The sequence below is a fragment of the Oculina patagonica genome, unplaced genomic scaffold (genome assembly GCF_052425735.1).
Source record: "Oculina patagonica isolate OP01 unplaced genomic scaffold, crgOcupat unplaced108, whole genome shotgun sequence".
Taxonomy (NCBI): domain Eukaryota; kingdom Metazoa; phylum Cnidaria; class Anthozoa; order Scleractinia; family Oculinidae; genus Oculina; species Oculina patagonica.
Window position 1 is genome coordinate 1 of NW_027557061.1, and position 14769 is coordinate 14769.

General features: G+C 40.3%; 1 protein-coding gene across 1 annotated transcript; it reads right to left on the reverse strand.

Moving 5' to 3' along the window:
* Positions 1–5414: 5414 nt before the first annotated feature.
* Positions 5415–14641, reverse strand: LOC144639578 (Golgi apparatus protein 1-like). The gene is made up of 5 exons (XM_078498865.1): positions 14596–14641; positions 13236–13328; positions 12701–12821; positions 11659–11765; positions 5415–8651 (listed from the first exon to the last, which is right to left on the reverse strand). Exons 1-5 carry the CDS (start codon positions 14629–14631, stop codon positions 8433–8435), a joined length of 576 nt encoding a protein of 191 aa, XP_078354991.1. The 5' UTR covers positions 14632–14641; the 3' UTR covers positions 5415–8432.
* Positions 14642–14769: the final 128 nt, after the last annotated feature.

Genomic DNA, 14769 nt, shown 5'->3' on the forward strand with positions numbered 1-14769 from the left:
TAAAGGCACTTCAAGGGGGAGGCCGGCGGGGGAGCGTTTAATGCAATGGGCGCTACGGTGTGGTGGGGGGCTGGGGGGGGGGGTTTGAACCTCCCGCTTCTCGTACCTTTCTCCCGCTTCCAGTTTTCTCCTGCTCCCAGCCCCTTTCTGTAAAACCAAATTGATTGCAAGGCTGGTACAATGGCAGGAGGGCAAGATTTATTGGCCAATATTTCAACTAGCAGAGCTAGTCTTCTTCAGGGCCAGTACTATAATCCCGGCCTGTCCAATCGATGAAAATCGATCATCGGAAACCAATCGATATAATCAATATAATCGATAAAAATCAATCGATTAATATCGATTGGTTCCATTAATCGATGAAAATCGATACTCACAATTCACGTCCTCTTACTTGTATCGATGTTAATCGATTTTATTGATTATTATCGGTTATAATAAATCAATGAACCATTTATCAATTCTTGCAACATTTTTAAGACGATACGTTATGCATCCTTTCACTAAGTTAGTAAAATCGAAGTTCTGCGAGTCAAACAAAGCACGAAATGAACGTACTAATAATAGAGGCTATTGTGAAGGGCTACCACGAGTGCCCATTCTGATGGAATTTCAATCGCCTTTTCATGATTAAACAAAATAAAAAGAGCTAGCATTGCCCAAGAGTGTTGTTATTTTGATACAGTTCCGGGTAGAGTTGGATACCAGTGAAAGCTCCTGCGAACCTTTGATAGTTAAGCCCGGAGTGAAGTCAGTCTATACGTGGAAAAGGGGGAAATGGCCGGGTCTCTTCTTAATTGAAGAAGTCAAGTGTTTCGTAATTTTTACACATTTAGAGGAAAAGCAGCAATTGCACAACAGATCACTTTTTGTGAAGAGGAAAAAATACAATAGGTTAGACTCAATTGCCAATGCCTAGCGAAAACGTATCTGAAATAATTATTAAACGATTGCAACTGACAATCGATATAATCGATAAAAATCGATGAAAATCGATACTCACAACTCTTTGGTTCATCGATTTTCATCGATTTCCAATATCAATCGATTAATTGCTATCGATTATTATCGATTACAATCGATTTTATCGATTATCGAATTCCATCGATTGGGCACGCCGGGTATAATATAAGGAAAATAACGGCTCTAAAATTTGAATTTGGATAATACAGTGTGGGTTAATGTCTAACTAATACAAGCTGTATAAAGATATACGGTGACAAGATATATAAACATGTACAACGCGGAAAACAACAATAATAATAATTATAATTATAATAATAAAATTGAAAAAAATAATAATAATAATTGTCAATGTTCATTTCTACGGTTAATACCATAAGGCGCAAGTGTTTGGCCTCTGTGTATCAGGTAGGCCTCTCTAGCCTTTCTGCGGGATGCATTATTTGTCGGTTGGAGTTCCAGAGGAATGAGTGTCATGTCTTGGATAGAGTGATCAGGTAGATTAAAATGCGTAGGTACTGCTGCTGAAGCGTTAGCGTGTCTGGGATTGTTCGTGGCTTGTCTATGTTCAGCGAATCTTTCACGGATACTACGTTAAGTTTCCCCTATGTATTGTTTCTTACATTTGTTACATTCTATCATGTAAGTAAGTTCGAAGATTTACAAGTTATGCGATGCTTGATTTCCCGCACTTCTCCTGTGTTGTTGAAAGTGTATGTTCTTCTGCCATTTTCAATGTGGGGGCAGGTGAGACATCCGTGTTTCAAGTTGTAGCGGAAAGTGCCATGAGGTTGACTAGGTTGGTTGAGTGGGGCGTTTACTGGCTGCTTAAGTTTCGCGCGAACTAATTGGTCACGAAGCTAGGTGATCGCCGGTAAGCTACAACAGGTGGTTCTTTGTAGATTTCGTGTAAGCGTTCTGTGGAATGGAGAATGGGCTGTTTCTTTCGCAAGATTTTGTTGATGTTAGGTAAGGCTGGGTTAAAAGTGAGGATAAATGGCACTCGGCTAGGTTCCTTGATTTCATGAATGTGTTCTATTAAAGTGTCTTCTCTGGGAATTAATTTAGCTCTTGATATTTGGCTTTTTGCAAACCGGTTTTTATATCCTCGATTTGTGAGGTAGGTTTGTAGTTTTTTGATCGACACTCGAAGAATTCGTATTTGGAGCAAATACGGCGTAGGCGGATAGCAAGGCTGTAGGGTATTGATTTTTTGGTGTGGTACGGGTGACTTGAGGAGTATAGTACTGGTGTTTATCAGCAGGCTTGCAATGAAGGTCAGTTTCTATTTTACCATTCTTCAGTTGGATATTTACGTCTAAGAAAGGAATAGAGGTGGTTGAACGTTCGCTTGTGAATTTTATAGTGGGATGGATGTGGTTAAGGTAGGCAATGAAATCATCGAGCTTTTCGTTTCCATGTGTCCAAAACATCAAAATGTCGTCAATGTATCGGAACCAGAGTAAGGGTTTGTCTGTATAACCTTCAAGGGCTTTCCTCTCAAAATCCCCCACAAAAAGATTGGCGAAGGCAGGTGCCATTCTTGTGCCCATTGCTGTGCCATGTTGTCAGTTGAACGAAATGTTCACCGTTGAAGACAAAGTTCAGTATTCATGGTTAGAATGATACGCATAAGATCACAGAGTTTTTCAGTAGGAATAGATTTGTCCGTTCAGTGTCCGTTCGTTGGTCTAGGACTTTTCTACATGCGTTAATACCTTCGTTAGTCGGGATGTTCGTGTATAAAGAGGATACGTTGAGGGTGGCAAGGATGGTACTGGAAAGCAGAGTGTCAATATCATTGAGTTTGTTGAGGAGATCAGTGGTGTTCTGTATGTAGAAAGGAAGCGTCTGTACCAAAGGATTAAGATGATAAAAGTAACAAATTCGGATAATTTTTTCAGTAGGGTGTCCATTTGCTAAGACGATGGGACGACCAGGGTTTCCAGGTTTGTGAATTTTAGGCAGAATATAGAAACGACCAGCTTTAGGGTCTTGAGGTTTTCAGAGTAGCGGTGAGTTTCTTTATTTATGATGTTATCTTTTAGTAGTCCATTGAGCTATTTTTTAACTTTTCCAGTTATGTGATCAGTGGGATCTTTCTTTTCTCTCTTATAAAACTGTTGGTTGTTTAGTTGTCTGTAACATTCGTTTAAATATAATTGTCTGTCCATAACTACAGTGCCAGATCCTTTATCAGCAGGTTTGATTACAATATCCGTTCGTTTTCGTAGTCTTTTGAGGGCTTGTCTTTCTCTGCGAGTTAGATTGTCACGGATGCGTGTTGGTTTAGCTGTCATGATATATGCGTGTTGGTTTAGCTGTCATGATATACCGTTCAATGGTGTGGATGTATACGTCAAGAATCGGTTCCCGGTTGGCAGGTGGACACCAAGTACTCTTAAGTCTGAAGGGATTAGGTAAAAGGTCAGAGTTATTTTGGTCGTTGTAAAAGAACTCCTTAAAACGTAAACGTCTTGAGAAATCAGAGATATTAGCTTTCACCTGGGCCCAATCGATATGCCTAGGGGTCGGACAGAAGGTTAAGCTTCTAGACAAGAGAAGTATTTCATCCTCCGTCAGTTCAACTTTAGAGAGGTTTATAACAGTGGACGTGTCTAAGCGAACAGGAGCTTTTCTTTTCGCATAAGATGTTAACCGGCTTAATTTTTTATTAATCTTTTACGTTTTTGCGTCCTTGTGTTACTTGTGGAGTTGTTTTCTAGCGGTGAATTTGGGGGGGATTTGTTGATTTTCTGGCTGCCTTTCAGGATTAGGGTCGGTGAGAGTGCGATCTTTTTCTGTTTGGTTTCCTTGATTACTGTCTGTGTCGGAGCCTCGTTGAAATAGAGATTGTGAATTTCATGTTTTGGACACATAGAAACGAAAAGCTCGATGATTTCATTGCCTACCTTAACAGCATCCATCCCACTAGCCGAGGAACCTATTGTAGCCGAGTGCCATTTATCCTCACTTTTAACCCAGCCTTACCTAACATCAACAAAATCTTGCGAAAGAAACAGCCCATTCTCCACTCCACAGAAGACCACAGAACGCTTACACGAAATCTACAAAGAACCACCTGTTGTAGCTTACCGGCGATCACCTAACCTTCGTGACCAATTAGTTCGCGCGAAACTCAAGCAGCCAGTAAACGCCCCACCCAACCAACCTAGTCAACCTCATGGCAATTTCCGCTGCAACTTGAAACACGGATTTCTCACCTGCCCCCACATTGAAAATGGCAGAAGAACATACACTTTCAACAACACAGGAGAAGTGCGGGAAATCAAGCATCGCATAACTTGTAAATCTTCAAACTTACTTACATGATAGAATGTAACAAATGTAAGAAACAATACATAGGGGAAAAATATAACGTAGTATCCGTGAAAGATTCGCTGAACATAGACAAGCCACGAACAATCCCAGACACGCTAACGCTTCAGCAGCAGTACCCACGCATTTTAATCTACCTGATCACTCTATCCAAGACATGACACTCATTCCTCTGGAACTCCAACCGACGAATAATGCATCCCGCAGAAAGGCTAGAGAGGCCTACCTGATACACAGAGGCCAAACACTTGCGCCTAATGGTATCAACCGTAATTTTTTCAATTTTAATATTATTATTATAATTATTGTTATTACTGTTTTCCGCGTTGTACATGTTTATATATCTTGTGACGTTGTCGTACGAAAACACTTGGCGAGCCTTGTATGGCCTTGCCTGTTCCAGGCTTTTAGCAGTTGGGGTAGAGCAGAGCAGCAAAACACGTGGGCGAGCGAGGAAAAAATCAAGGGGGGGGGAAGGAGATGGGAAGCTCTCTTCCACAACAACCGAGAGCCTGGAACAGGTTATATATGGCCCAGGTCAAAGCCCAAGGTGAAACTTGTAAAAATGCCGTATCATACCCCGGGGGGGGGGGTACTCCCATAAATTTCGGATAGGGGTGTGCCGCCAAGGTTCTTAAACCCTGACCCTATTTAAGGATACAGAAAGCGAAAATTGATACCCTTTTTAAGGCCCAAAACCGAAAAATGACACCCTATTCAAAGGGAGGAGAAGCGTTCCGTGACGACCCAAATAACGGCTAACCGCGCACGGCAAGACACAAATCTTTATAAAATCGCTTTACTAATACCTGAAGAGAAAATTCAGTTTTTAGATACCTTTTTTTCGTTCAGCTGGGCGTTTATTTTAGCTAATAGAATTTAGGTACCCTATCTAAGGATCACACCGGGAACACATTGCCAAAAGGAGCAAAAATGATACCCTATTTAAGGACCGAGAACCTCAAAAACCATACCCTATCGGGCGGCACATACCTATATAGGCCACATATGGGAGTACCCCCCCCCCCCCCGGGTATCATACCGCCACCACACCGTAATGATTCGATTTAGCAATGTAGCAAGTAGTACTGCTAGTACATACACTACAGGGCTAGTCTGTGGTTAAAGTTTTTTGTTTATTTGGAATCTATTTATTTAATTTATTTATTTACTTATACACTTCTTTATACACGGTAAAAACATCAGGATAAATTTTATCTATTAATACAAATCTAAATACTTATCTACATAATATAAATTATCTAAATACTAGTCCTGGTTGCCATGAATGCCGTGTCTCTACTACTAATTTATAAATTTACAGTTAAGTAATTTCTTTAGTTGATTCAGTGACTTTTGCCTCCCTGTGTTTGCAGGGTAGGCTGTTTCAGAGAGTTGCACCACTATAGCTAAAACTATTATTTCAAATAGTTTCGATTCAAATGTTTACAGGCATTACACAAATATTATCTGATATTATATACAGTAAAACCCCGGTAACTCGAACTCGGATAACTCGAACAACCCCGCCAACTCGAACAAACTTCGATTTCCCTTGGATTTGACCCCACTTTTCAGTCATTTTTACTCGGTTAACTCGAACTCGGATAACTCGAAAACCCCGCTTACTCGAACTAAATTTCGTTTCCCTTGATCAAAATTTGGGTCAAATTTACCCCGATAACTCGAATTCTGGTTCTTGCAACTCGCCACGGATGCCCGTTGAATTTTGCCATTAGCTCTTCCTGTCGTGTATTTGGATATAAACACTAAAACGAGCACTACAGCAATTTGATTTTAATTTTGCAACGAACAGATCACGTATTTGATAGTCATTTTCCACTCTTAACCTAAAAATGTATGATCTTGTGAGAGTTTCTGACGAAATAAGTTTAATTTGTACTGTACTGTGTATAGACTTTCAATAAAGTCCTTCACTCAATCTCGCGCCTTCGTCGCTCGCACGGCCGCTTCGCAACCTAAAAGGCTCGCTTCGCTCGCTTATTCACTGTGAAAACTCGTGAGGTCGACTTGTGGCAAGTCTATATTGTGTACTGAAGGGCTGAAAAATCAGTAAACTATCAATTATTAATATGGCAAATTGAATATTCAATCGACCCCGATAACTCGAAACCCCGCTAAATCGAACTGTTTTTCGTTTCCCTTCAGGGTTCGAGTTACGGGGGTTCTACTGTACTTTAAAAGCTTTCAGATGTCTCACAAGCTTAAAAATATTCTTTATCTGCTGGTATTACTTGACGCTAGGCCTTTCTCGATTATGCTAGTAAAACTGGCATTTAATGCTACTAGAAATTCTCGCATAAAGACAAAAAAATGCTAAAATAATGCCTGATTTCTTTAAAAAAATGTCACTTGAATTCCAAAGAATGCTTTGTTTTATTTCAAACAAAACGTACGAACTCTCACATGATATGCTCAAATCAACAACAGGTGATACTTAATAATTGTTTGTTTATAAAAATAAGAAATAAAAAAAATATATTAACTACGTACATGCCAATAAAAAAGTTAAAAAAATTTAATATCTCTATCTAAATATATATAAAATATTACAAAGCCTAAATAAACCGTTTAAAAAGTAGTTAAGATGGTTTCCGCGCAACTTTCGAGCAATACAGGCAAAAATAAGGTTACCAAAAAGACCTCTAAGCATGGCAACAGTTTAAGTACAGCCAACAAAAACCTACCAAAAATTAAGCGCTCAAGCTGACCCCGCGAGAGAAAAATGGATTTGAAGTTGTCTATATTTCAGTTAAAACGGACGTTTTGCGCCAGTTCAAAACAAAATGGCGCGCGTTTTAAACATTTTTACGAGGTTTGACTTTAATTTTCTCGAGAATGCTTTAGAATTTAATTGCGGGGTCACTAAGACAAATGAATTTCGATAAGATCTTTTAAATAGTGTACAAAATGTTGCCGTGCTATGAGTAGAGTTTTGGTACTTAATTTTCGCACTCATTGCTCGAACTTTCAGCGGAATCCGTCTTAAATATTTGAAGCTTGCTTAATTGCTGGTTTTCACTGTCACGCCGCAAAAACGAGTCAAAAACATCAAGAACATTACAGGTTGTAGAAAATTACTATATAGTCTACTTGTCCTAGTCTCGGGTCTGTACGGTATTCCGTACTCGAGTTATCCGTCAAAATATTCCACACAAATTTAGAGAGCACAGTATGGAAGCGCCATGTTGGTGCCCATGAGGAGGGGCACCAACATGGCGACCGGAAATCAATGAAAACATGTAGAATTCCTTTCTGTTATGAAAAGCGGTCAGTTCCACCTTGTGAACAAGAAAACATTCACATAAACACTTCTCGCAAAACCTCAACTGTCCAGACTGTTAAAAATCACAGGATGATGGGCCGTCTTGATGTCGTGTGGCGTCAAACTTCGAAAATTTAAAATGCTCTATCTTAAAGACGGTGATGCTATCGAGCTAAAATCCTTCAACAAGATATATATTAAGGGCGTTTGATGGCCAGTGAAGAATAAAACTTAGGGGTCTTACGATTCTGGATTTTAGAATTTTGATGACGTCACGTGAATACCAAGAATAACCAACAAAATGTTTGTCGATAAAAATTACAGTTGATTTCAGTACTTCGGCCGCCTACTTTGCGAAGTTCGTTGGAAAATTGGAATATTTGTTACGAAGTTGCCAATTACGTTGCGAGTTTGCGAATCAAGTTGCGAAGTTCGATACAAAGTTCCCAACTTCGGTCCGACCGAACTTCACATGTTTGCTAGTTGCGCTGCAAGAATTGCTAGAATATCCCCCCCCCCCCCACCCCCCTGCAACCTTGTTTCCTTTAAAATCATCGAGTTCAGCTATCGCCATGTCTTCCGAGCAACGTGTATTGTTTCTCCTCAACTAGCAAACTTGCGAAGTTCATTCGGGCCGAAGTTGGGAGTTTTCTATCGAAGGACGCAATTCGATTTGCAAACTCGCAACATAATTGGCAACTTCATAACAAAGTTTCCAATTTCCCAACGAACTTCACAAAGCGGGCGGCCAAAGAAAACTGACATCAACTGTAAGAATGCAACATTACGATATAAAACAAAAAAATGCCATTTCTATGGTTGAAAATTGCAACCTCTTTTTTGGCTACAGTTCCTCCGTGGCTACTGCGTGATATTTATGACGCTGCTCTAGTGCTTCATTGAAGGTAGTGGCGTAGCTGGTGCGCTTGGAAAGTCGGCGAAACACCAACCCGCCAACAAATATGAGCGCCAAACAAGTAGCGAAAATGACGAAGTAGTAGTTCTTGGAGGACGATGAAGAGGTGGCTACAGCGAGATCGCCAATAGTTTCAGGAGGAGCAACCTTCAAAACAAAAACACGTGATGGAACAAAGTATACAATAATATTCAAAGCCTTCAGATTTTACATTTGCGTGACGAACACAAGGGAAGGCTTTTAAAAGTTGAAGAGCTGCTTAATAGATAGACAAGTGAACAGAAATTCTAAAAAATCTGTAGTATTTATTGATTCGTCCAAACGCCAAGCCAAACGTCCCAAGCCAACCTATATTAATATTAGGAGCTTCAAACATTATGACCTAAATAAATTTCATACGGATGTTTCACAAGCGCCATGGTCAATTTTAGATACATTTGATGACCCTGAAGATAAACTATACGCATTTAATTCATTGTTTAATGACATTCTAGACGAACACGCTCCCGTCAAAACAATTAAAATCCGCGGGCGAGCAAATGCATGTGTAACGGACGAGATTCGAGAACTCATGAAAACCAGGGACTATTGGAAGGCAAAAGCTAGGAAGTCAAAAGACCCCCTCCATTGGTCGGCATATAAAAATTTCCACCGCGAAGTAAAACGTGAAATCAGAATGGCTGAGAGAGAATTTGCCACAGAGCTGATCATAAATAATAAAAACAACACCAACAGCATTTGGAAAGCGATCCGAACATGCATTCCAAAGAAGTCAGCATCCCAAAGGAATTACAGCAAAGATGACAAGACCGTCGCTAATGAGTTTAACAGCTTCTTCGCAAGTGTCGGTGACAATACTATTAAGAAGATCGAAGTGTTGGCAAGAGAAGCTAATTACAACTTGGACAAACGCTCCTTTGTTCCAAAAAACTATTCCTTGCCAGACCAGTTCACCTTTAGCGCAGTACCACACAACCAAGTAGAGTCAATTGTGAAGTCTATGGCTTCAAACAAAGCACCTGGCATAGATAGAGTCCCTATTCGGGTCATCAAAGATTGCCTCCCTGCCATATTACCTTCAATAACTTCTATTATTAACGCCACCTTTGAGAGTGCTACTTTCCCAAATATGTGGAAAACTGCTGTGGTTACACCCATTCCTAAAGAAGGCGACGACGAAGTCCCGAATAATAATAGACCTATATCACTATTGCCCGTGTTGTCTAAAGTCTGTGAAAGGGTCGCGCACAATCAGTTTTCCTCTTATTTACTATCAAGAGATCATCTGTCTTGTAAACAGAGCGGAAACAAACAGTGGCATTCTACTGAAACATCTTTGATCCACACAACTGATACTATTTTGTCCGCAATCGACAAAAAAAAATTAACCGCCGTTGTCCTACTTGACATGAATAAAGCATTCGATAGCATAAACCACCAAATCCTCCTGGAAAAACTACAGGATGTTGGCGCCTCTCCACCTGTGATACACTGGTTTTATAGTTATTTATCTTCTCGATATCAAGTCGTTCGCATTAACACAACTTTATCAGACCGTCTGCCAGTGGCCAGCGGGGTACCACAAGGAAGCATCCTTAGCCCTCTATTATTTAACATTTATGTTAATGACCTTCCTTTGGTGCCAGAACACTGTGCACCCCAGTGCTATGTGGACGACACTAAACTTCTGATGTCATTCCGCCTTCAGGACCAATCAAATGCAATGGACAAGATGAACAAAGACCTACTCAAAACTCGAAATTGGTGTTTTGATAATCAATTACTCCTTAATCCGGACAAGACAAAGCTTATAATATTCGGTAGCCGCCAGATGGCCACTAAAGTCAAAGATTTTCGTCTTAGTTTATTAGGAAAGGAACTTGTGCCAGTCAAAGTAGTCAAAGACCTCGGTATAATATTAGACTCCAACTTAACATACAACGAGCACATAATTACCACCGTCTCTGCATGTATGAAACGCCTTGGCCAGATCAACCGGGTGAAACATGCCTTTGACCAACGTACATTGATTATAATTATTAATTCATTAGTTTTTAGCAAACTTTTTTATTGTTCTAATGTATGGAGCAACACAACTCAACGTAATCTTGATAAACTCCAAGCGGTTCAGAACTTTGCGTGTCGCATCATTAGCGGAGCCAGAAAATTCGATCATATTACACCGATACTGAAGCGTTTACAGTCAGAGACCAACTTTACTATCGTCAAGCAATCATGTGCTTTAAGTGTATGACAGGGAGTGCCCCAGGCTACTTGACTGAGCAGTTCATTAAACGCTCCGACGTGTCAAAGCGCTCTACTAGAAACGCACAAGCTCTTGATATCCCACTATTCAGATCTGCTAGTGGACAGAAAACCTTTTACTATCAGGTTGTTAGTCTTTGGAACTCTCTGACACCCGAACTTAAACTTTGCCAATCCCAGAGAGAATTTAAACAATTCTTAAAGCGTCTACTTTTAACGGAATTCTTAGGTTAATTAATTTTTATTTTTATTATATTCATAGTTTATTTACAATATGTATTTATAGGTTTAAGTATATGTATTTATTTAACTCTGAAAAGCCTCATCAGGGATGGGTTAATAAAATTTGTATGTATGTATGTATGTATGTAAACGTTTTTTATATATATATAAAACGTAAGTAAACCTTACATCATTGCAAATCGCCGGGTCCCAGTTGTTCAAAGCGGCACGATTAAGCTAATGAAGGATTAGTGTGAATTTTGATGTCAGTCCGTTTCACCTTTTAACCCTGAGTTAGTGTTTATCAACTTTAGAACGACTCGGCACAAAAAAACGAAGAGGTTAAAGAAGACAATACAGTTGAATCCCAATAACTCGAACCTTCAAGGGAAATCGAATAAGGTTCAAGGTATCGGGAGTTCGAGTTATCAAGGGTAAAATTAGTAAGAAAATGACCTGGAGGGGAATCGAAAGAGGCTCGAGTTATCGAGATTCAACTGTATCCTCAAAGAGTGTAGAAAACGCTAAAGCTTTTCATTTCAATTTCGAATGTTGCTTCTCGGGTAAGAAACCTGAACTTGAGAGTGGCTCGAGAAAAGAAGTCACATTTTTCTAATTCTGCCTAGAAAGCTTGTTCCTTTTCTTGGCGTGAGCATGTGAGACGTACCTTGGCAGCTAGTTCCCACATCTTCATTCGGCTTGATAAGTGTAACAGACATTCTCTATCAAAACGAGCTGGGTCTGAGTCGTAAGCCTCTAGAAGACACTTTATTACTGTGTACACACACAACGAGAAAAACAGCTGATTATTAGTGTACAGTTAATAATTATAATATTTTATTAATCCGTAGTCATGGTATCATCATGGTATAATCCCTAGCCATAGTCTGCTTGGGACTAAAACCAGCATCCGCCTAGCTACATGGAATGTCCGCACCATGTTCGAGACTTCAAGAACACCGCAGGTTATCAGCCATGGTATATTGCAATTTCAGAGATTTGATTGGTTTGGAGGCTATCATATATGAGTTCATATACCATGTAAGTATGGTAGGTGTACGATTAAAGGGAGAACACTGAGACGGGGAGCTCAAATATTGCAATTCTTGAGTATTTTTAATAAAACAATTATTCTACTCGTGCTTGTTGGATATGAGATAGTTATAGCTACCTACCGTCAATACAAATATTAACAAACAATGAAATTATATAATTTAAATGAAAAAAAGCTAGTAGCCAGTTACACCAGCGAGTTATTGTCAAAGCTCCATTTTCAAGTTTCCTCCATTGGCATTCGTAAAACCAAGAAAATCACAAGTGGAAGCAAAAGTGTGCAGCCTCTGCGAAGCACGTTGCCAAGCGCAGGAACAAGCGCACACGCCGAGCCGTGAAGGGTTTGGCCCCCCTCGGGGGGGGGGGGGTTGGTTCTGCTCCTGATTGGTTAAAAACCCAATATATTTGCTCTGATTGGTTGCACGAGTTCTTATAAACTGTGGTCTCCTTCGCAGCCGTTTTTTGAAATGTCACGCAACTAGCATTACGTGACATCCCAAAAACGGCTTCGAAGGAGACTATATACACTTTCAAAAATAGTGCGAGTGGTCCTTTAGTCACGCTAAGGCACAGAGCTATCAATGCATTGTTAGTATGTGACTGGGACAAGGAACACAATAAATGATTTTTAACTTATTCAGCTTAAGTAATTTTACCTTTTCCTCGTCCAAATGGTATACCTGAACAGTGACGTTTGACATCCATTGCGCATGCCTTGTACAACAATGGATCAGACTGTATGTCTGTGCGACCTTCTCTCACCTGACGGACTACCTCCTACAAAACAAACACATAAAAACTTGAGTTTGTCGGGCAGGGCTATGCAGGACCAAAGAATAATAATCTATCTTTCACCCTTTAAGCCCAGATATACCCATACAAACTCCCCCGACTGATCTCCATTTATTTTCGTGACGGCCGTGTAGTTTTAGTTGGGAGAATTTGATCATTTTATTAATTCTCATAACCTTTTCTCGTGATTAGGTACTTATTGGTATTGTGAGGAGAAATTTGATGTTGGTCACTCTTGGACTCTTATGGCCATGAAATCGCCGCTAGTTTGCACGCGTGCAAACGAGATAAAATCACCGCGATATCAACTTTGAAGCGACAAAAATTGCATTGAGTTGCGCGACAAAAATCGCCTGTGTAAACGGGCCTTAAGTGTTAAAGAAATTAACTGTACCATACCACACGGCACTGCTGTGATTGAAGTGATCCTAAATGTTCTTTGAGACAATCTTCAACAGCAGAAGGCGGAGAATCACTGCAATACCTTTTGATCTGATAAAAGAAAAAAATTCCACGTTTAAGTGTTAACCACACCCATACATTTGCAACAACGGCCAGGGTGTCTTAACTAAGCTAGAAACCCACATTTCGACAGACACTGTCAAAAGTCTTGCATGCTACACACGATATGTAATGAATTAAATGTATATACATTTCAGTAATATTAAAATATAAAATTGTTAGGCATACATTTTATAGTATCTATTTATGTAGCTTATATTTTCATTTTTTATTTCTCTTTTATTAGTATTTTATGTTCATGCACATGTTTTAACGAGCGCCCGCGCTCCTAAATGTTGCGTTGGTAAATAGAGTATTGCATTGCATTGTACTGTGTTTTTGACTTAAGCACTGATCGGCCCCCAGGGGGGTTACTCGGGATTTTAAATGACGGGGATGATAGAAGGATTTTTTGGGGTTTGAACTTTTCGATTCGGGGTTTTTTTTGGGTAGGAAAATTTGGCAAGTATTTTTTTGATTTAAGTAGGGATGTTTTTGGGTACTAAAAACAATCTGAAGATTCGTGGTAGTGCCTTGGCTGCATACTTCTGTGAATAAAGTACAAACGAACGTGTTTTGCTATTGTTTTTTTAGGGGTCAATTTGTGATATAGGGATTTTTTGGGGTTATGTTGGAAGCCCTTGGGATTCTTTTGGGTCTTGATTTTGCCCCCATTCGATCATCCCCGTTACTTGAAATCCCAAGTACCCCCCCCCCCCCTGGGGATCGGCCCGGGAAGATAATCGAACAAAATATAGGAAGGGTAACCTGCAATGGACTAGCAACCCCTCTGTGGGGGAGGGGGGTACTCTGGCGGTATGGGACACTTAAGCCTTAGTGTTTACTTGACAGTGTTCAAGATAAGAGAGGAGTCTCAGATAAAAAACCCGACAAGGTCAGCTACCTGATCTGACAAATGGACGAAAAAACACCTTGCATTTAAAACGTACCTGGAACCCTGCTTTAGATTTACCTTTATTAACTTCATCTCTTTTCACTAATATTCATTGAAAAAAACCCCTTACCTTCAAACAACGAACACCCTTTTCTCATCTTCTTCCCCTTTCCTCCCCATCCTAACCACCCTACCTCACCCCACCTCAGGGCAGGGATATGGACAGCATCTATCCTGTAGTCAAGCGCACCCCTCTCCCCCCTTTACAAAATACGATGACAACCTACGTCACATCCTTCCTCCCTCCCCCTCACCTTTTCTAATGCACCCTTCCCCACCCCACCTCAGGACAGCCATACTCACATCATTCGCACACTCTTTGGACAGCCTGGCATCCATCCTGTAGTCACGTTCATCCCCCCTTCACTTAATACCATGACAACTAACGTGTCACATCTCCTCCCCCTCGCCTTCTCTAATGCACCCTTCCCCACCCCACCTCAGGACAGGCATACCTACATGTTCCGCACACTCTTT